This window comes from Gallus gallus, chromosome 19 (assembly GCF_016699485.2).
Source record: "Gallus gallus isolate bGalGal1 chromosome 19, bGalGal1.mat.broiler.GRCg7b, whole genome shotgun sequence".
NCBI lineage: Eukaryota > Metazoa > Chordata > Aves > Galliformes > Phasianidae > Gallus > Gallus gallus.
In genome coordinates, this window is record NC_052550.1 from 5,848,438 (window position 1) to 5,867,452 (window position 19,015).

The following is a 19,015-nucleotide window of genomic DNA, read 5'->3' on the forward strand; positions in this document are numbered from 1 at the left end:
GTCACGGCGTGGGCAGCGAGCGCTGCTGATGGGGCACTCTGAGCAGTTTCAGCCTCTCCCACAGATTTCCAAAGCAAATGAGTGATTTGGGGGGTAAGAAGTTACTTGCTGTGCAGAAGGCACAACAGATCCAATGGATTTTGCAAAGCATCTACACGTAGCCCTGTGTGAGGTGGGTTCGTATGTGCTGCTGGGCTGATGGGAAGGGTTCAGTGTGTGGGAATCAGTGGGAAATGTGAGGGGAAACAGCATCTAAACCTTCCAATTCCTTGCCCGAGGAAGGCGCTCAGCTTTGCTGCACACAGCATCAGGAATGAGCCAGCACACTGTGTGTTTTTATCCCAGAGCAAGGAGATGGAGGACAGGAAGCCAGTGATGTCTCTGGAGCAAGCTGGGATGCAGAGTTCTTCTTTCCCTCTAAGCCTCTTCCACTTGAGCTGTTTCATTTGCCGTTTATTGAAAGCCTGTGTTAGTAAGAGGTCTTGGTGCTGCTTGAGAGCATTACACCGGGCTCTGCAGCAGGACTTCTGGTTCCTAATAGATGCCCATATCTGGCCCATCTGAAAACATCTCATCCATGGGAAGAAACTATCACACACCATCGTCCTGACCTGCAACTCACGCACTCCCACACTTGTTTATAGGGAATTAATAGATCTGGGAACAAAACAACGCTAGAAAAGCTCCAGCTGTCTGAAGTTAGCAGCCTGTCCCCAAATATGGCACTGAAGCTCCCACTGTCCCTAGTCCAGCACCAGCAGCATCTGACAAGGACAGATCCAAACCTTCATCTCTCACCTGGCACAGTCTCACTGGGGAGGACTCATGAGTGCAGGATTTGGCTTTTACTGGCTTGGCCTCAAGGGCAAAGCCTCGGAGCTTCTCTTGCCTGTTGCTGTCCCATGGGAAGTGCCGGAGGTAGCACAAGGTTCAGCACAGAGTCCCTTAGGCAATAGGACCCTGCAGAGTGCAGCACCTAAGAGGTTAGAAACACACAGTGGTGTTTGTATGTCCAGAAAAGCAATGGGGAAACAATGCTCCTCTCTCTGCTCCCTTCTCAGTGGTGCCTCAGGGCTGGGAGAGCCTTCAAGGCTTCTCTGAGCAGCTCCTGGTTGTTCAACCACATCATCCAAAGGTGCTAGAGAGCAGAGCTCCAGTGCCTGGTCCACGAGCACCTTCTCTGCCCAGGATCCACAGCCACAAGTCCAAGCAACACTGAAATAGCCATGCTCACTCCCCACAGCTCTTTGCTGTCCTCCTCCACGAGCTCATGGCTGCTCAATGCTATTTCTCCTTCTCCCTGCGCGTGTCCCGGCTGGACTTGAAGAAATCACTACGCAGCAGGCGGTAGAAGAGGATGATGTTCATAGGGGTCATGATTGCCATGCCAACTGTGCCCACGGTGTATGTGGCCAGGGGCACATGCTGCCGGTTGAGGAACAGCCAGCGTGTCATCCAGGCCAGCGTGGCAATGCGGAACACCACGTAGGTGCCCAGGTTGATGATGCTGTTGAGGCGGTAGCAGGTGGTGTGCACCAGGTCGGCCATGAGCAGGATTTGGCGTAGGTGAAGGAAGATGGAGTTAATCTCCACCAGTAAGGCCACAAGGGCAAAGCCCACGTATTGATGGAGCAGCACTGCAATGCCAAAGCAGACAATCACCTGGGAAAGAGAAAGAAGAGAGGCTGAGCACAGGCACTGCTTGCTTTAGAGCCCTTCATGCTCAGGCACAGCATGAAGCAGAGCTGGAAACAGTTGTCATGCTGGAGCCAAGCCACTGGTCACCACACATCTCTGCAGAAACAAGTCTCCTCACCACTGCACAAAATCTTAGTATGTTGTTTTCCAGCAGGGCGAGTGGGAAACACTTCTATAAACTCCAGGTTGAAAGAGGAAACCCAACAGCCAGCCCTAACCCTGCTATTATGGCCTGGGGCACGCAGTGGATGGTGGCCCAGCAGGTTTTTCTGCACACAACGGTAGGGAGGGAGATGTGTAGCCCAGGGCTAGAGCTGCTGCTGGCTCAGAGATCCTCCCCAGCACAGGTACACTGCAGGGATTAAGTGGCTTTGCCGCATGACAGCCCTTGTGAACTCCCTTCAAGGAGCTCTGGGATGCCCCAGGATGGGGCTGTGGGGGCAGAGCGGGTACAACTCCTGCCCTGCATCCTCCCTGTGGTGGCAGGGGACAGGCTCTGCCTGCCTGTGCCTTACCCCACTCAGACTTTTCTTCAGTTTATACTATTAATGCTGCTCTCTGTATTGGTTCTATAATGAGATTATCTGCTTGCTAAATCACTGTCTCAGCCTGAATTAGCTCTATTGTGTGGATGACCTTTTGACTCATGAGTAGTGGCTTGCAGAGTTGCAGGGCTGAAAATCACCTCCCCCAGCTGCATCCCACTACCACCTCTCCTGTTCTCCTTCCCTGGACCCTGCAGAGTCCCATGCCCCCCTGCAGCCTGATGGAAAATGTAATTACCTTTTACCTGCTGGAAAGGTAATGATCTGTCTGTTCCCACCTTGCCATCTCTCTTGTGATGAGAGGGGCATTCCCCAGACCCACTCCCACCCAGCAGACTCACCACGGAGTGATGGAAGAGCAGCTCCCAGGACTGGTGGAGTTTCTGATTGCATAGCATGTCCACAAAGTCTTCCAGGAAATAACCTGGGAACAGAGAGGCTTTAAGCGAGGAAGGGGGTGGCCAGGAAGGGCTGCGCTGTGTGGCAGCACTTGGACCCTCAGCCGTGTTACCACCCTAGGATTGGATCCCAATTCCTTGCAGTGTGGAGGATTTACTGCCACCAGAACAACCCCACATCAGCATTTCATGTACTTGAACCTCCTTGCTGAGCCATAGCAGTGCTGGGGATCTTGCTAGCACCGACCGCATGGCTGGTGACCGAAATGCAACAAGGTGACAAAGAGGGATTGCCATTGAACTCAAAACTCCTAGCAAGTTCAGCACGTGGATTGGCAGGGAAGGTACACCCATATAACAGGCACTTTGGGGATGCTCCAAGCCCTGGCTGCCCGCTGAGGATGGTGATGGGCAGCTCAGTACCTCCCAGCTCTGGGTGTGTGGGCACAAAAAGGAGCCTCTGTCCTTGCCAAGAATAAGGCAATTGTCCGTGGTGCCTGAGACATCGCTGCCCGGGACGTGGGTGGGGGGCTGGCATCAGGCACCAACAGGGACCCCCGGGAACCCCGTTCCCCCACCTCACCTACAGACACGGCCACCAGGCTGTGCGCCCCGGGTGGGTGCGTGCCCACCAGATCCTCATGCAGCCCAGGGTAGAGGCAGAACCTGTGGGGAGATGGGCTGTGAGTACCAGGAGGTGCCTTTGGCCCCCTACTTCCCTCAGAGCCTCCTTCCAGTGTGCTCAGTGGGCACTGCTGACCCTAGAACCCTTCTTTCCCCTTTGCCTCCCCCCATAGCCATGTTATCCTCCTGTCTTCCATGTATCCCCTGCTACCCCAGTATCCCCTTGTACCCCTCAGTTCCTCCTCCATCCCTCTGTACCCCAGATTACCTCCCCATCTCCACATCCATTCCTTCTCCAATGCCCCCCTAGGATCCCATCCACCCCATCCCATTACCCCCTAGGATCCCCTCCCCAGCACCCCTCCAGGATCCCATCCACCCATTCCCATTACCCCTTAGGATCCCATCCATCCCTTCCCCAACACTCCCCCTAGGGCTCCATCCACCCCGTCCCTACCCCTCCCCCAAAGCCCCCCCCGACGCCCCTTCCCCCTCCCCATACGCACAACCTCCCTCGTTGTCCCCTCGGCCCTACGTTCCCATCGCGGTCCCTCGCTGTCCGATCCCGGCTGCTCACCCCGCCAGCGCCCCGCCGCCGCTCAGCACGCTGTGTGCCAGCGACGTCCAGATGTTCCGCCACTTCCAGCGGTTCCGCCGAGCCGAGGGCGGCGGGGGCATCAGCCGCTCCACCCCCCGGTTCAACAAGCGGAAAGCGACGAAAGAACCGGCGACCAGCAGCAAGTCCGGCCCCAGAGCCATGGGCATCCGCTGCCTCCCATGGGGGGCACGGAATGCGCTGCCCGACAGCTCCGCCTCGCCCCGTAGCCCCCGCCCCGGGCACCGGCACCGCCCCGGGCATCGCCGCGCCCCGTTACCGGGTATCGCCGTGTCCCGGTCCGGAAATGAGGAGAGGGAAATGCAAGAGTGAAGGTGGAGAGAGGGGCTGGGGGTCCCGGCACCAGAGCTGGGGATACCGGGAGGTGGGGACAGTGGGAGCTGAGGATGCCTGGAGATGGGGATATCCGGAGAGGGGATATCCGGAGAGGGGGAGGCTGGGAGATACGGACACCTTCCTCATCCCCCCGAAGTTCCTCCTGCACCCAGGTGGCACCAGGGGACTCAACACCCTCCACCCCCATTGCAGCAATGCTTCATCCCGAAGTATTCCCGGTGCTTGCCCCAGTATCCCATCCCTCACTGTGGGCACAGACTCTGTGCAGATCTCACTGTGGGTTTATTGACCAAAAAGCTCCAATTGCTATGCCAAACAAAAAACATATATAAATGCTGCACCCACTGCACTGCTGCCCTCCATCCCTTTGTCCCACATCCCATCCCACGAGCAGCTCCCTGCTGTCGAGACACCCCAGATCTGCTCTCTGTGGGAATTCAGGGTCACATACCCACACTTTCCTCAGCTCCATCCCACCATGGCACTGCTTTTTCCTGCTGCCTTTGGTCTGATTGCTCTCTCGTTGCTTTTTGACGTCTCCGCCTGGAGTGAGGATGCTACGCAGACCTTATTCAGATGAGTCACTGCATACACACTGGGTAATGTCTCTCCTTTGAGGTATTAATCTGGGAGGAGATCTTCTGTTCTCTTTACTTAAGTACAAAAGCGTGGAGTCTGAGTCTGAGCTCTCCATCACTGCTCTGTCTGGGGCAACGGGCACTGAAACTGCAACAAGTGATGGGCTGATGGGAGAGATGTTGCAGAGGGAACAAATCAGTGCCAAAGGAAAGGGGTGAGACAGACCCTGCTGATAGGAAAGCATCTCATGTTGCAGAAATTTGCCTAAAAGCCAGAAAGACAAAGGAATTTTGTCGCAGTTGAGTGAAGGGGGAGACACTGCTTGGAGTAATCCACAGACCCCGTGCTGGGGTGGTTATAAATAACCTTGTGCATTAGGACCAGAAGGATCACACAGGCTAATCAGCTGTGGGAAAGCCAAGCAAAGGGCTCATTCTGCTTAGCATAAGGGGATGCAGAGGGATGGGTGCAGGCAACGCACCCAGACAGGGCTGTACACCCGCTGGGCTGCCCGGGGTACCAAGTAGGAAAGTCATTTACTGACAGTATTTTAGCCTCGGAAACGTTGTCCCTTTCCATGGGGAAGCTCTGACCCTGCAGTGCCCCTGCCCCTGAAACGCTGTGGGTCTGGCACTGCCTGTCCTGGCTGTGACGCTGCCCCACGTGCTGCTTTGTTCTCTGGGTTATGAAACACTTTGGCCCCGCTCGGGAGTAGTGAACGTGTCTCCGGGCACTGGAGGGCTCTCACGGCCACTTCCTCGTGGGAGGAATTTAAGCTCTGATAAGGGCACCTCTGGCTTTGGGGCTCTGATCCCACTGCTGGATCACCACCAGCAGCCACACACATTCCATCTTTTGGCTACTTTTAGCCCAGATTTTCCTTAATTTCCCAAAAGACTTGCCATGGGATTTCCTACAAAACCCCTCTTTTCAGCCTTGATAACGCTTTCCTCCCTCCTTCTGCAGCGCTGCCATTAACCAGAGATACTTCGAGTGACAGAAGTTCCCAGGTCTGGTTACAAACAATCCCCTGACACCGGATGGGAGCCCAAATCCCCCTCCATGTCCCATTCCGGGCTCCGGTGGGGACCAGGGACAGGCGCTGCCGCCAGAGGTCCCCGCACACCCGCGGAAGAGCCGCTCAGGACGACGCGCTCCGACGGCGCTCAGCATCCATCCGCACCTTATTTGGAGATATTGCCTTTTTCACCCAGATTTAGTGAAGTTTTCCATCAGTCCCTTCAAAAGCCTCATTCTGCGCCGGGTCGGCTCGCACCGTACCGCTCCCAGTCCCCCCTACGGGACTCGGCCATCCCTTAACGCTGCGGGGACACAGCTTGCCCCGCGGCAGGGACTTCACGGAGCAGCTCCTGACACCCCAAGTGCCTCCGGCCAAAGCCCCGCTCCCGTTGTTGGGAAGCTTTGCACCCTTCATCTGCTTTTCTCCAGCCAGGGAAGCATAAAGCCTGTCTGCCCCTCTTGGCTTGCAGATTTTAACTGTCTTCTTCTTTCCTCTCCAAAGTGTGTCACTGCTCTGCTGGCCCATAGGAAGTCAGATGATGCAGGAAAGCTCTGCATCCACCGCCCCCCTCTCCCTCTTTCTACCTGGTGGTGAGTGGTGAAACACAGGGCCAGGTGTCTGCCCAGCCCCTGTTGCCAAACCAGAGCTGAATGCTCAAGGAAGAATACATGAAACAGCACAGATAACGATTTTTACCCTACGAACAAATTAATTCCTACTAAATATTTCCTTTTCCATGCCTTCTCCTCCTGTAAGCTAAACACGCTTCCCCTGCCCAGTTTACAATCCTCAAGCTTAAGCTGTATCTGACAGATATTAATGTGCTTTCTGGTGATGTTGTTATGGGGTATTTATGACCCTATGCTTGTTGGTTTTCCTGCAGTTCACACGGGTTCAGAATGAGCCCTGCAAGGTGGAAGCACTCCCTCCATGCACATCACACGTTTCAGAGCCCACTCAATCACTCCTGCATTGCAAATAGAGCTTCACAGCTCCTGCTGCTGCCAGCTGCACAGCTGGGCACGGGGTACGTTCCCTCCTGAATTCTCTCATTATTAATATCACAAACCAAGCTGCTCTGAGCACGGTGTCCCATTAATCATTTTAGCTCTGCTGCTTCCCCACCTTGCTTGCCCTCCGTTCTTCGGAGATGTTCAGCTCTGTGTGCTGGAGGGAAGGACCAACGTGAGCACAATGGGGATGAGGACACATCTGCACAGCCACAGCTGCATTACAGCATGCCAGGGTGCGTGGCAGGGGCTCGAAGGGAGGACAGCCCTAACAGAGGGCCAGAAGATGTTACAGAGCACCTTACCGATGTGGCATAACATCCTATTCCGAGTCCCTCAATTGTATTGCGTGTTCCTAGGCGTGAGCTGTCAGAGCAGCATCCTACAACAACCCCAAACCTTTATGCTCAGTGCCCTTCCCAACCTTCAGAGCAGAGCGAGATCCTTTCACCATCACCTTTGCACCAGCGGAGGTGGGGATTTTGCTTTGCTTTTCATTTTGCACGAGTCCTTTGCCGGGCTGTTGGATCGCATCCAGCAGCCTCTCAGCTCCACTGTGCCAATGCCACCACGCAGCACTGTGTCCCACCTGGCTCCCACCCCTGTACTTTGCACACTGCAGCTCCCATCCCCGAGCAAACACTTCCCAGCCGTTTCTGCTGAGTCAGAGAATGCCTCCGCGAGGGCCGCTGCTGCTTCTCCACGTGGGAATGCGCTCCCAGGGAATAATTACAGGGAGTTTAAACAGGGCCGTGCAGCAGCCAAATTGCTTCATGCTCAGGCGCCCGGCCAGTGAGGCAGAGCCCAAAAGCTGCTTTTTGGCACTGTGAGAAAACACTCTGCACCTGCACCCACCACGGGCATGCAGCACCCATAGACTGGGAGCACTCCTGGCATTGCAGCATCCAAAGTGTCCTTATGGCTCTGCAGGCCCAACAGAGCAAAGCACTTTGCTGGGAGCAGCTGTATACTTACTGAGCATCCATGTGCACATCCTCTTCTCAGGGCCGTGCCCACCTCTAGGAGGATTTTCAGCCCCCCCTGTGCTGGGTTTGGGAGCGCATCGCGTGGCAGGATGCTGCTCCCTGTAATGGGGATGATGACAGAGCCGGGGATTTGTCCCCGCTCTGTGTTTCGAGGTATATTTAAAGGTTTTGAAACATCTTGACTGTGAAATAGAGATAAGAACTGGAGGAGACACAAACAGCAGAGGCGTCACTCCCATTCTTTTCGCAGCTCCCACCCTGCTGCAAAAATAGCACCATCAGCAGCACCCAACCCCGTGCAACACACATGGACACAGCGGTGCTGGGACGCCCAGAAACCAACGTGTATTCACACAGGAGAAGAGCAAAGCACAGCAAAACCAGTGGGCACCGAGCAATGGCTCTTCCCTCTGAGAAACAGGAGGAGTGTCTCTGCCTTGACTCAGTTTGTTCCCGAACAGACACAGCCCTCGGACCACACCTGCCCCATCAGCCCTAAGCGCCCTTAATACCTCAGCCAGCAGTTTCTAAACCTGAATTAGGAGAGCAAATAAATAAATAAATAAACGAATGAAGTGTGGACTGATTGCAGTTAATCAGATACGCCGCGTCCCCGCTGCCACCCATCAGCCGGGGGTGTTGGGCATGGCCAGGAGAGCATCGCCCAGCGTGGGCTGGGGGAAGCTGGCTTTGGGGACAGACACACGGATGGGGAAGGGACACACGGACGGTGGCAGCTCCCGATGAGGCTGTGAGTATCCACCAGAGCTTCTTCCTGGGCTGAGGGGTGGTGATGGGGGAATTTCCTGAGGTTTTGGGGCTGGTGGTGAGGTTGCTGCTGTCTGCCATCCATTTGCCCATGGGAACACCACGAGCTGCCCTTCTATCTCCATTTTCTCCTCCAAAACAGAGAAGAAAATCTCCCAACACCCAGCAAACAGCTGAGTGCTAAAGCAGAGGTTGTGCAACAGCAAGAACCAAGATCTGTTGCTCCTTTTTCGTCCACTTCAGGCAGGGATTCCTGCTTTTCATTATGATTATTATCTTAATTCCTTCTCTTACCCCAATCCCACCTCATCACCAGCACAAGGGGGATTTTGAAATTGCAGACCCCAGGGCAGGGTGGCTGCAGGCCTCGTTGGCAGCATCTTGCCCTGACAAGGCGGCCATAAATAATTTTAAATCATTGTATTGATTTCTGACACCACTGCTGTAAGCCTTCCTTGCTTACTCATTATACCAGCCGAGTTTATTGGGTTGCCATATGCAAACAAGACTCGGGTGAAGTCAGAGAAAGAATGTCTAAGTGGATGGGTTTGGGGTTTGGAGACCAAAAAAATTTAAAAAAGTAGAGAAAAAAGAGAAAATGTGTGTTTTCTGCTGATCGTAGCCTTTTTATTTCGGCTGAGCGTGGAACCCTCTGAGTGGCAGCGGCTGGGGTTGGGATCTTGGGGTGGGATCTCAGAGGACACAGCAGGGACAGAGGCCGACCCCTCCCCGTGTCCATCAACATGGATTGCAATGACACCGTCACCGCAGAGGTCTGCAGGGAGGACGACATTGGGGATGGAGAGTGAGTAGCCCATGGCGAGCCCACCACCATGAACCATGCAGGCCGCAGGGCCGGCGTTTCCATGGCAACAGCCGCCATGTTGGCTGCCGCCATCTTGTTGGTGGAGGGAGCATAGCCATGGCTGTGAGGGGCTGATCCCCACTCCCTGCTGTGCCCAGGCTCTGTGAGGTGATGGTGGCCGGCTACCCGGTGCTGCTGGTGAGGGACAAGATGGAGTTCAGCGCCCTGGGTAGTAGGTGCCCACACTATGGCGCACCGCTCAGCAAAGGTACTGTTTATGGGGGGCAGTGGGGAGAAGCCACGTTGGGGGAGGAAGCTCCCACCAATTGGCTGTGGGGGATTTTCTATGGCAGGGGTCTTGAGAGGGCACAGGCTGCGCTGCCCCTGGCACGGCTCCTGCTTCAACATCAAAACTGGAGATATTGAAGAGTACCCTTCTCTGGACTGCCTGCCTTGCTTTAAGGTGATATCTGGTCTCTTTCCCCCTGCTTGGTCTATGTCCCCTGTGCCACCCGCTGCCTACAAGCATGGTGATTGAAAGTGCCATGCCTTGGCCACGGTGCTGGTCACACAGAGCTACACATGGAATGACTTCTAGGGATCAGGCATCCTACAGATCCTTTCAATCAACACATCCTGACATCCCTCACAGCCAGAAAAGCTCGTGAACTCCCCAGCATCATCAGGCACTCACATGACATTCAAGACCCCTACATGCATCTCTTGATGTGTCAGAGATTGCTGTCCTCCAACATTCAGCTCAACAGATCAGGACCACGAGTTCCTACTGATGCTGATCCTCCCTCCTTAGAGCTGGGCTCCATTATCCATTATCTTCCTACAGTTCTCCACCTTTGCATCCTAGATCCTTTTCCAACCAGACCTTGAATTTCCAGACAGCTCACTGTTACCAGGACCCCCAGACTCCTGCACAAGCTCTTAAGCCACCATTTGAACAGAGTCTCCCATGAGAGCTCCTATCACCACCCCATCAGCACAGTGTATCAATATACTCTTCTTTCCTCCCACCCAGGTAACAGTGGAAGATGGAAAGGTGTTTGTTACAGCCAAAAAGAAGGTACTGACCATACCTGCTGCCAGTAAGCACCATCAGCACCTCGGGCTGGGTACGATTTCACTGTGTCTCACTTTCTTCTAGGATCTTGAAAGCAGCCTGAGGGTGAAGGACATGAGCAAACGATGCCTTCTCAACAGGAACACGATGCTTCTCCTGGGGGGAGGTCAGTGAAGTGGTCTGTACCACATCCTCACCACAGACACTGTGATCTGCCAATCTCATCCCCACGGAGGACTCATCTTCTTCCTCCCACTCTGTAGTGATGCGTAACAGGGCTGAGATGAGCATCTCTCGTAGGTGTGGCTGCCCTGACCTGTGCAGAGACACTTCGCCAAGAGGGCTTTACTGGCAGGATCATCATGGCCACCAAAGAGAAACATGCTCCGTATGACAAGTCCAAACTGAGCAAGGTTTGTCTGTGAGAAAGGACTGTGTCTGGGTACCGTGTGTGAATTAGGGGCACAGCCCACGCTCAGAACCAGGCTGAGTGATCAGGTGATCCATTCCGGCAAGGCAGCTATCAGGCAAGAAAAATGGGTGTCATTTCCAGCTAACGTCTCACTTCCTCCTGAAATGTCTTTGATCAGAGTACACCATTTGCAAATAGTTCTTCCCACAAGAGGTCGAGCTGATGTTTGAGGAGGGGTAGGGAAGTGATGGGGATGGGACACTGTGAGTAGCTGGGATATGCTAGTGCAGGATTTACCTCTAATGCAAACTTACTTCCCAGTAAGCTGCAAGAGCACTGCTGACTATAAGAACTGGTTTCTTTCATACTTCTGCTTTGTTTCCAGGAAATGAACTTAAAAGCTGAGGACATCTACCTGAGGAAACCTGAATTCCTATGTGCTCATGGCATAGAGCTCTGGACAGAGAAAGAGGTGCAAAAGTAGCTGAGATCAGTCCTCAGTGGATGGTTCTGTTCCTGCCATGGGGAGGGGAATTGACGTGGGAGGACAGAAGCAGGTCAGAAAAAGTGCCTCCTTGATCTTTACCTCCCCTCTCCTGCAGGCAGTGTCAGTGGATTTCCAGAAGCAGAAGGTCCACTTCATGTATGGATCCTCTCAGAAGTACAACCAGCTGCTCATTGCAACAGGTGGACAGTGAGTGCACAAAGCATTTGCCACATGCAACTTTTCTGATGGGACTAAATGGTTCATTTGTGGGGATTGGAGCTCTTCTAGAAACACACAAATGGGAGGGAGGAGGAGATGATAGAAAATGATGGGATCAAATGGCCAAGAGGCTGCATGGGGTCGTGTGCTCCCTTCTTATCCTCCCAGTTTTATTTACAATCATGAGCCATACCTGGATTCTCTCTCTCAGCTCCAGCTTCCTCAAAGTCCCAGGGGCAGACCTGCAGAACGTGTGTCATCTTCAAACCCCGGAGGATGCTAGCAAGGTCTTAGAGCTGGCATCTGGGAAGAATCTGGTGATCGTAGGAGCTTCATTCATAGGTACCATGCTGGAGGGGCTGTTAGGTCTTGAAAAAATGGGACCTGTAATGCACTTCTGCTGTGTGAGCTTATTAATTAGTATTAATTAGGGGTCCTCAGGGAAGGAGTGTCTTGGTCCAGTGCCTGTCTTGGTCCCACACTGGAGTCCTATACTTTATGGCTATGTACTTTGGCTTTATGAGTTACATAGCAGAACTTTTCCCTCGATGGCCAGAAACTTTGAGCCATATACAGTTCCTGGATCATGGCAGAGGGAAATGTGCCTTGTGAAAAGGTCAGTCAGAGGAGCTGGACTGTCCAGAACCTCTGGGAAAGCAAGGGGGTAAGGTACAGAAGGGAGCTGTGCAGCCAGGAGCTGCTCTTTGTATTTCCTAATATCTGGGTCCATAGTGCACGAGAACAAAGTGAAATATAGCAGCCCATAAATGCACAGAAAAGCAGTTAAGCATTGGCATTCCATCAGATTTGTTCTCGTCTGGAAGGGGTAAAGATTCCCCGGGAGGAGGGTGCAGGTTCCTACTTGCAGCAGGCTTATCTGGGACGTGCCATTCACTTGCAGGAATGGAGACAGCTGCCTTCCTCTCAGACAAGGCTGCTGCCATCTCGGTGGTGGAAAAACAGGAGTTCCCTTTCCAGAAAACGCTGGGTCCTCAGGTCGGAGGCGTTGTCTTGAAGGTTAGGAAAACCCAGAGCTATCCAAACAGCCCTGTTATCCACCACCACCCAGGAACTGCAGCCTGGCAGCGCCTGGCCACCTTGCTCAGAGCTCACATGTAAAGCCCCAGCCTCCCTGGTGCACACGTTACATTTCTTAGCTCAATTCCTCCCCTAAGCCCCATCTCACAGTGGTCCTAACTGGGATGGCAGAGCAGAGGCAGACTCCCAGAGCACCCTGCAAACGAAACCTTCCTGCAGCACGGAGCAGCAGCTAAGCTGTCTGCCTGGTTTCTGGCTGGATGCTGCTGTTTTTACGAGCCTGGAATTTCCTAGTGAACACTCAAAGCAGTTTCCTCTTCCTTTTCAGATGCTGCAAAGTAAAGGAGTGAAGTTTTACATGAAAAAAGAACTCCACGAGCTGAAAGGGAAGGATGGAAAGGTCAGTCATGCCACTGAGGTCTCTGAACTTCTATTTTTAGGGGACACCCCCCTCAAATTGAGGTGTATCCCAGTGCCTATGTCTAGGCTGTCTCCTCCCATGTCTAGACCCTCATGTTTCCTTGCACAGAGCACAGCTCTGAGCTCAGAAGGCAACAGCATGCTGCCTTCCTTGATTTTCTCTTATATTCCCAGCAAGACGTGTTAGCTGGACAAGGTCATCTCAGCCTGAGAAAGAAAATAGAGAGAGCAAAGAATAAGGCAACAGAGAGGCTATGGAAATGAGGACAGAGTTTTTAGCCCTCTGTTAACGATCCTTGCTTCTTTCCCAGGTCGCAGAAGCCATTCTTGCCAGTGGAGAAAAACTACCTGCGGATGTGGTGGTGGTGGGAATAGGTAAAGTGAGCCCAGCTGGAGAGGGAGGCAGCTCTGGAAATGGGGAGAGCATCTCAGTCCATTCCCATTACCAGTCCTTCCTTTTGCTCACACCCACCCGAGGGGCTTACGAGCAATAAGCAGGAGGAAAGAAACGTCTTACAGTCTTGATATGACTTTGGCACGCTTGCTGAGCTCTGTAGGTCACTGCTGTGTTATCAGAGCACGCCTTGTTCTGGGTCCTGGTTTTATTGTTGCTGGGTTAGCTCAGCACCAGCTCAACTGCTGGTCACTGCTGCAAGCTGCCGTAGTCCAGGCAGGCTGAGCAGGCACCAAGGCCACGCGTTCATTGCACAGCCAAAGTTACTCCCTGCCTTTACGGTGCCTTGCTTCATTTGTCCTTACTCCTTTCCTTGCAGGGGTGACCCCCAACTCTGCATTTCTGAAGGGTACCACCATCGCCAAAGACAACAGTGGTGCCATCCTGGTGGACCTGGTGCGTGCCAGCTGAGCACCCACGGCTCATTCGGAATCCTTTCCCTTTCACTGTTGCATTCATGGCTTTTTGTCCCATTAGCGCATGCAAACCAACATCCCAAATGTCTTTGCTGCGGGAGATGTGGTTTCCTTTCCCGTAGCACTGCTCAATGGGGACCACTCCAGCATCCATCACCAACAGGTGGCCGAGGCCCACGGTGAGGCAGTGCTTCCCAGCTCCCCTCAGACACTCAGCATCCTCCCGAGGACCTCCAGGAAACAAAAACATTCCCTCTGATGCTCCATTGCCACAGGTTCCATCGCTGCCTTTAACATGTTGAAGAAACAGAAGGAGTTGCACACTGTCCCTTTCTTCTGGACCACAATGCTTGGGAGAAGCATCCACTATGCAGGTAGGATGGGGCAGAGAGAGAGGAACCATCACCAAGCCAAGGAGAAACTTGGGGCCACGTGCAGTCCTGCTCCTCTGGGTCAGCTCTGCTCGGCCAGGGCCTCTCTGCCAGCCCGCAGCCCCATGCCAGAGTCACATCCCCTCTCCTTCTTCCTGCGCTCCAGGGGGCATTGAGGTGGGGTGGGTGGCACTGCTGTACCAGAGCTCCCTGACCCCACGATCATCTTCTGCAGGCTGTGGGAAGGGCTACACCGACACCGTTCTGAAGGGCAGCTTGGAGGAACAGAAGTTCCTCATCTTCTACCTCAAGTGAGTGGAGCTGCATTATGGTGCGACCAGAATGGGGCAGCTATGCAGGGAGCCTGGCACACATCCCCATTTCCTCTGCCCCACTGCTCCCATGCCTGGTGCCCCACATTCCCCTGTCCTGCCCCAAACTCTCCTCAGCCCACTGTCCACAGGAGGATGCTGCTATGTTGTGTTATGTGCACCAAGGAGCTCTGCATCCTTCTGCTTTCCCTTCCAGAGATGGCTTGGTGACAGCAGCTGCCAGCCTAAACTGTGACCCCGTGGTGTCTCTGATTGCAGAAGTTTTATACTTGGGGGAAAAGATTTCAAAGGAAGAAGCAGAGTAAGTGATGCCCTGAGCAGGAGGGTGATGCCTTTCCCCTGCAAACACAGAGCCCATCAGCACGGCGCTGAGTTCCTGCAGTTCCCCAATGCCCCTCTTGTTTGCAGGGCCTACGATATCAACAACATATGCTTGTGACAGCAAGCTAAGCTTCATCTGTGCACTGCCACAGGGGGCACAGCGTCAACCAGGAGTTAAAGCCCAGCTTGGTGCAAGAGAAATAAAGCAGAAGCAAAGCTGGATTGAGCACATGCATTTTGTATCTGCACAACCCTTGGCTGCTCTTTGCACTCCAGGGCAAAATAGAGCTGTACTTCCCTCTCTCCCCTAACCAGGGACCTGCTGGGCTGGGCAAGAGGAGATCACACAGTCCCCGATCCACCACCTCCATCCGCCACCTTCAGCTCACTGCTGGCAGGGAGCGTTCACTCAGCACACCCCGGTCACGCTGACCTTCTGCTTTGCAGAAGCACATTTTCCCAGCGAGGGGAACTCTGAGTGAGGCAAACTGCTCTCACAGCTGGGAACGAGACAGCCCGTGTGCAAGAGCTGATGCCAAATAACTCACCCCTAAAGACAGAAGGCTGCGAGCCGACCTTTGAGCAAGCAGCACCTGCTGGCATTGCTTCAGCCATCGTGAATATTGCATTAGCTGCCGCAGCGACTGCTTCCCAATCCAGCAACCCCAGCCCAGCTGCACGCAGCGTGGCATCCCCAGCGCTGGCTGCTTTGAGGAGGAGAAGGGCGGATGCTGCAGGAAACGCAGCCTCAGCACTGGAGGAAAGAGTTGCATGGTTTTGCAAGGCAGCAGCAAGCGAGGCCGTGCGTTCTACAGGAAGCACTGCACTTACTCACCGGTCACATGGCACTTTGCAGGAGGAAGGGTAAGCTCTGAGTGTCAGGCAAGTTCCCACAGGGACACTGTGTCAGCCTCAATCCCTCTGCCTTTATGCTCAGAGCAGAGCTGAGCCTGTTTGCTCAGCAGGTGAGATAACATCGCACCATTTTTGTGCAAAACACTCGAAGTTGCACCGCAGCACCTTCTAACAGAGGAAGCTGGAATGAAATCCCCCAACTCTGCGGGCTCAGTGCTGCTGTGCAGGGCAATTGTCAACCCTGAAACTGCCCCAACTTACCCGGGAGGAGCGCATCACGATGACAGGAGGAAGCAGCAACCCTAAGCACTCCGCATGTGCTGACACACACAGGGGCAGAGGCATGGTGGAAGGAGCATGCAGCTCATCCATACCACACACCGACAGCTCTGGCACCACCATGCCTGCGAGCTGCCCCTCCTCCCACCCCACGCACTCACTGCAGCTGCTTTGTGCCCCTCTGGTTCTGTAGGAACCCGCAGTTCTGCAGCTGGGCTGGGAGAGCACGGTGCTGCCTGCAGCCAGAGGCGCTCCTCCATCATCCAACACTGAGCAGGAGTCGGTCCAGGGGGGCTCAGTAACCCCATTCCCTGCAGTAGGCAGCAGCAAAGCCCAAAAAACTCCACTTCCTGCAGCCATCAGCAGATGCACGCCAAGTTCTTATCAGAATGAAGGATGCTGCGCAACAGATTTGCTCCACTTCTGCCAGTTGAGGGGCACTGAGCTGCTTTCTGCACATCACCAGGTGCAGGAATTCAGCAGCAGCCCTACAGCCAGACAGGGAGATTGAACCAGAACTGTGCAGCCCCCAGCATGAGGCTCCTGCTGTCCCTGCTGGGTCCACGCACAGATGTTTTACCCCATTACCCTGGATCCCAGAAGGCTTTATCCAAACTCCTCCTGCTGCCGCCATCAGCAGCTCAAGCACAGAAGACACAGCACACCCAGCATACCTGAAGCCCTGGCACTGCCCCAGCACCGGCCATAGAACAGGGCAGCCATTCCCTGGGCTGTGCATGACTCGGCCCTGAGTCAGCAGCTCTGCAGCCCATCCCGCCCAGGCAGCCCCATCCCACCGCCCGGCTCTTTGTAGTGCCAATCCCTGGAACAGCACAGGTCAGCCCTGCTGTGACCGAGACAGACCCAAAAACAACCCTCTGCCCATTGACCCACCGTGGGACAGAGCTGCCACCCCTCCCTGCCACCCCATGGTCCAACATCACCACCATCCTCCCACCCCACAGGCAACGAATGAGTGGTTCAGGAAAACACAAAGTTTAATGTCTCTGGCCGTTCCAATTCAATCCCACCCCGCCATGGGGAGGGTCCCCATGCCCTGTTTTACAGCCCTGGCTTTGCCTGGAGGCTCCTCATCCCCGCCGGGCTCATCCTCAGCTCCCTCGAGGTGCATCTATGGGATGCTGTTGGCTCACTCATCCCGGTGGCTCAGGGCACGGCTACAGCTGACATCCGACGTCGCAGCGATGAACGTGGCTACATTCAACAGTTCTTCAACTGGCAGCTTTAGCTACTAGAGAAGGACATAAAGCTTGCCACTGAAGAACTGCTGCCGGGCAGCCAGGAGCGGGCAGAGGGGCAGCAGCTGCGGAAGGAACAACACATCAGAGCCAGCACACAGCACTGCCTGCACCAAACATCCCCCCCACCCCCAGAGCCCTCCGGAGCCAGGGCTGCCATCCCATAAGGGGTACGACATCCCAGGGGACGCGGGGGCAGCTCCATCCCTCCCCTCCCCGTAGCCAGGTGCCGCATTGCATTCCCCTTTACCACGCAGGGAACCAAGGCCGTTCCTGCTGGGAAACACAAGATAAGGAGCCCGGAGTGCAGAGGCTGCCACAGAGCCGGGGCTGCGGGGCTCTGCGGGGCTGATGGGGTGGGTATGGTGTGGGTACGGTTCCCCAGGCGCTCACCTCCAGCCCCGTGCTGGCAGGGTCCCACCGGGCCGGGGGCCAGCAGCAGTCAGCCAAGGGAGAGATCTGGTGCCAAAGGAGCACCGGGGGAACGCGGGGACCTTTGGAGTCACCCGTGTGGGCGCGTCGGGCCCCAGTTCTTCCCTCTTCCAAATGGGAAAACCCCTTTTTTTCCTCACTTTGTCTGAACTATAGGGCTGAGCTCTGGGAATCCCCTAAGCTATAGAAGGGCAGTGAGCCCCAGTTTAGAGACAACCGAGCTTAAATCGGGGGCAGCACACGGGGAACCCCCCCCTCCCCTCCCCCCCAGCATCCTCCCACCCATATACCCCCCAAAACGTCCCGGGGTTCCCCACGGGGTCGGGGTGTCCCGGGTGGGGGCGGCGGGGCCGCGGGGATGCCGCGCATTCCTGGCGTGCCGGGTACATCTGGTCCGGATTCCAGCGCCGGTCCCGGCCCTGCTCCACCCCCGCTGGGCCGTGAATCAGCACCCGGGAGGGGCCCCGCCGGCACCGGGGGGGGCTCTGCCGGTAACGGGAGGAGACTCCCAGCCCCGGGAGGGGGCTCAGCGGGGTTCGCCCCGTCCAGAAACCCCACCGCACCCCCAGCGGGTGCCCCGCTCCGATTTCGCCGGGCCGCCCCCGCCCGGTAAGGGCAAATCCCCGCCGCCGGGACAGCTTCGGCTCCCGCCCCACGGGGAACCCGTGCCCTTTTCGCCCCCCCTCTCCTCCCGGGAACCCCACGGCCCCCTCCGCCCCCCGGGATGCTCCGCTCGGTGTCCGCCCGAGGAGCGGCCCCGGGTCAAAGTCTGCCCCACCCGAACCCGGACTGAAGGTCACCCCCGGGGGCGGCCACCGCCCGGCGCGGGGCGGCCCCGACCACAGCCCCGCCCGCCCCACCGGGACCCCCCGCAGAGGTAACCGCGCCCCCTCACCCCAAACGCGGGGACCGCGCCCGCACAGCCCCACATAGAACCGAACCCCACCGAACCCCTCCCACCCCCACGCTGCGCCCCGGGCAAAGGTGACCTTTCCCAGCGGAGAGAACGGGGCACAGAGCGGCTACCGGGCCCCGGTTCCATACAGCGCTCCCCGCGGTGCCGCCGGACCCACCTGCGCGGAGCGGCCCAGCCCGGAACCGACAGCACCACACCACGGCCCGGCTCGGCCCCGCCGCTCCCCCCGCCGCACCGCACCGCCGCCGCCGGCTCCCGTCTCGGATCAGCTGGCGGAGTCATGACGCAGCCACCCACCGGCCCCGCCCTTAACCAATCACCGCCCGGCACGCCGCGCCCGCCT

At 55.9% G+C, this 19,015-nt stretch overlaps 2 protein-coding genes and 1 non-coding gene across 9 annotated transcripts; 1 reads left to right on the forward strand and 2 right to left on the reverse strand.

Annotated features, from left to right (window-relative positions):
• Positions 1-436: 436 nt before the first annotated feature.
• On the reverse strand, positions 437-18,943 carry TLCD2 (TLC domain containing 2). Of its 5 annotated transcripts, XM_046902616.1 has the most exons (8): positions 18,830-18,943; positions 11,773-17,389; positions 10,659-10,777; positions 10,478-10,560; positions 3,772-4,960; positions 3,225-3,307; positions 2,585-2,667; positions 437-1,662 (listed from the first exon to the last, which is right to left on the reverse strand). In XM_046902616.1, exons 5-8 carry the CDS (start codon positions 4,122-4,124, stop codon positions 1,285-1,287), a joined length of 897 nt encoding a protein of 298 aa, XP_046758572.1. In that variant the 5' UTR covers positions 4,125-4,960; positions 10,478-10,560; positions 10,659-10,777; positions 11,773-17,389; positions 18,830-18,943; the 3' UTR covers positions 437-1,284. The 5 variants fall into 5 exon arrangements, with proteins under 5 accessions (XP_046758572.1, XP_425399.3, XP_040506333.1 ...); XM_425399.8 differs by having other exon boundaries at positions 3,843-4,960; positions 10,478-10,777; XM_040650399.2 differs by having other exon boundaries at positions 3,775-4,960; positions 10,478-10,777.
• Positions 4,957-15,153, forward strand: LOC124417312 (apoptosis-inducing factor 3-like). 3 transcript variants are annotated; one of them, XM_046902612.1, is made up of 19 exons: positions 4,957-8,564; positions 9,204-9,386; positions 9,545-9,654; positions 9,740-9,849; positions 10,420-10,464; positions 10,546-10,627; positions 10,762-10,874; positions 11,259-11,345; positions 11,476-11,567; positions 11,791-11,921; positions 12,481-12,596; positions 12,946-13,017; positions 13,349-13,412; positions 13,811-13,887; positions 13,969-14,086; positions 14,183-14,281; positions 14,514-14,589; positions 14,807-14,911; positions 15,019-15,153. In XM_046902612.1, exons 2-19 carry the CDS (start codon positions 9,325-9,327, stop codon positions 15,047-15,049), a joined length of 1,590 nt encoding a protein of 529 aa, XP_046758568.1. In that variant the 5' UTR covers positions 4,957-8,564; positions 9,204-9,324; the 3' UTR covers positions 15,050-15,153. The 3 variants fall into 3 exon arrangements, with proteins under 3 accessions (XP_046758568.1, XP_046758569.1, XP_046758570.1); XM_046902613.1 differs by lacking the exons at positions 14,514-14,589; positions 15,019-15,153 and having other exon boundaries at positions 14,807-14,912; XM_046902614.1 differs by lacking the exons at positions 9,204-9,386; positions 9,545-9,654 and having other exon boundaries at positions 9,740-10,464.
• On the reverse strand, positions 17,273-17,372 carry MIR22 (microRNA 22). The gene has a single exon (NR_035012.1). It is a non-coding gene; the product is annotated as a microRNA 22 (primary transcript).
• Positions 18,944-19,015: the final 72 nt, after the last annotated feature.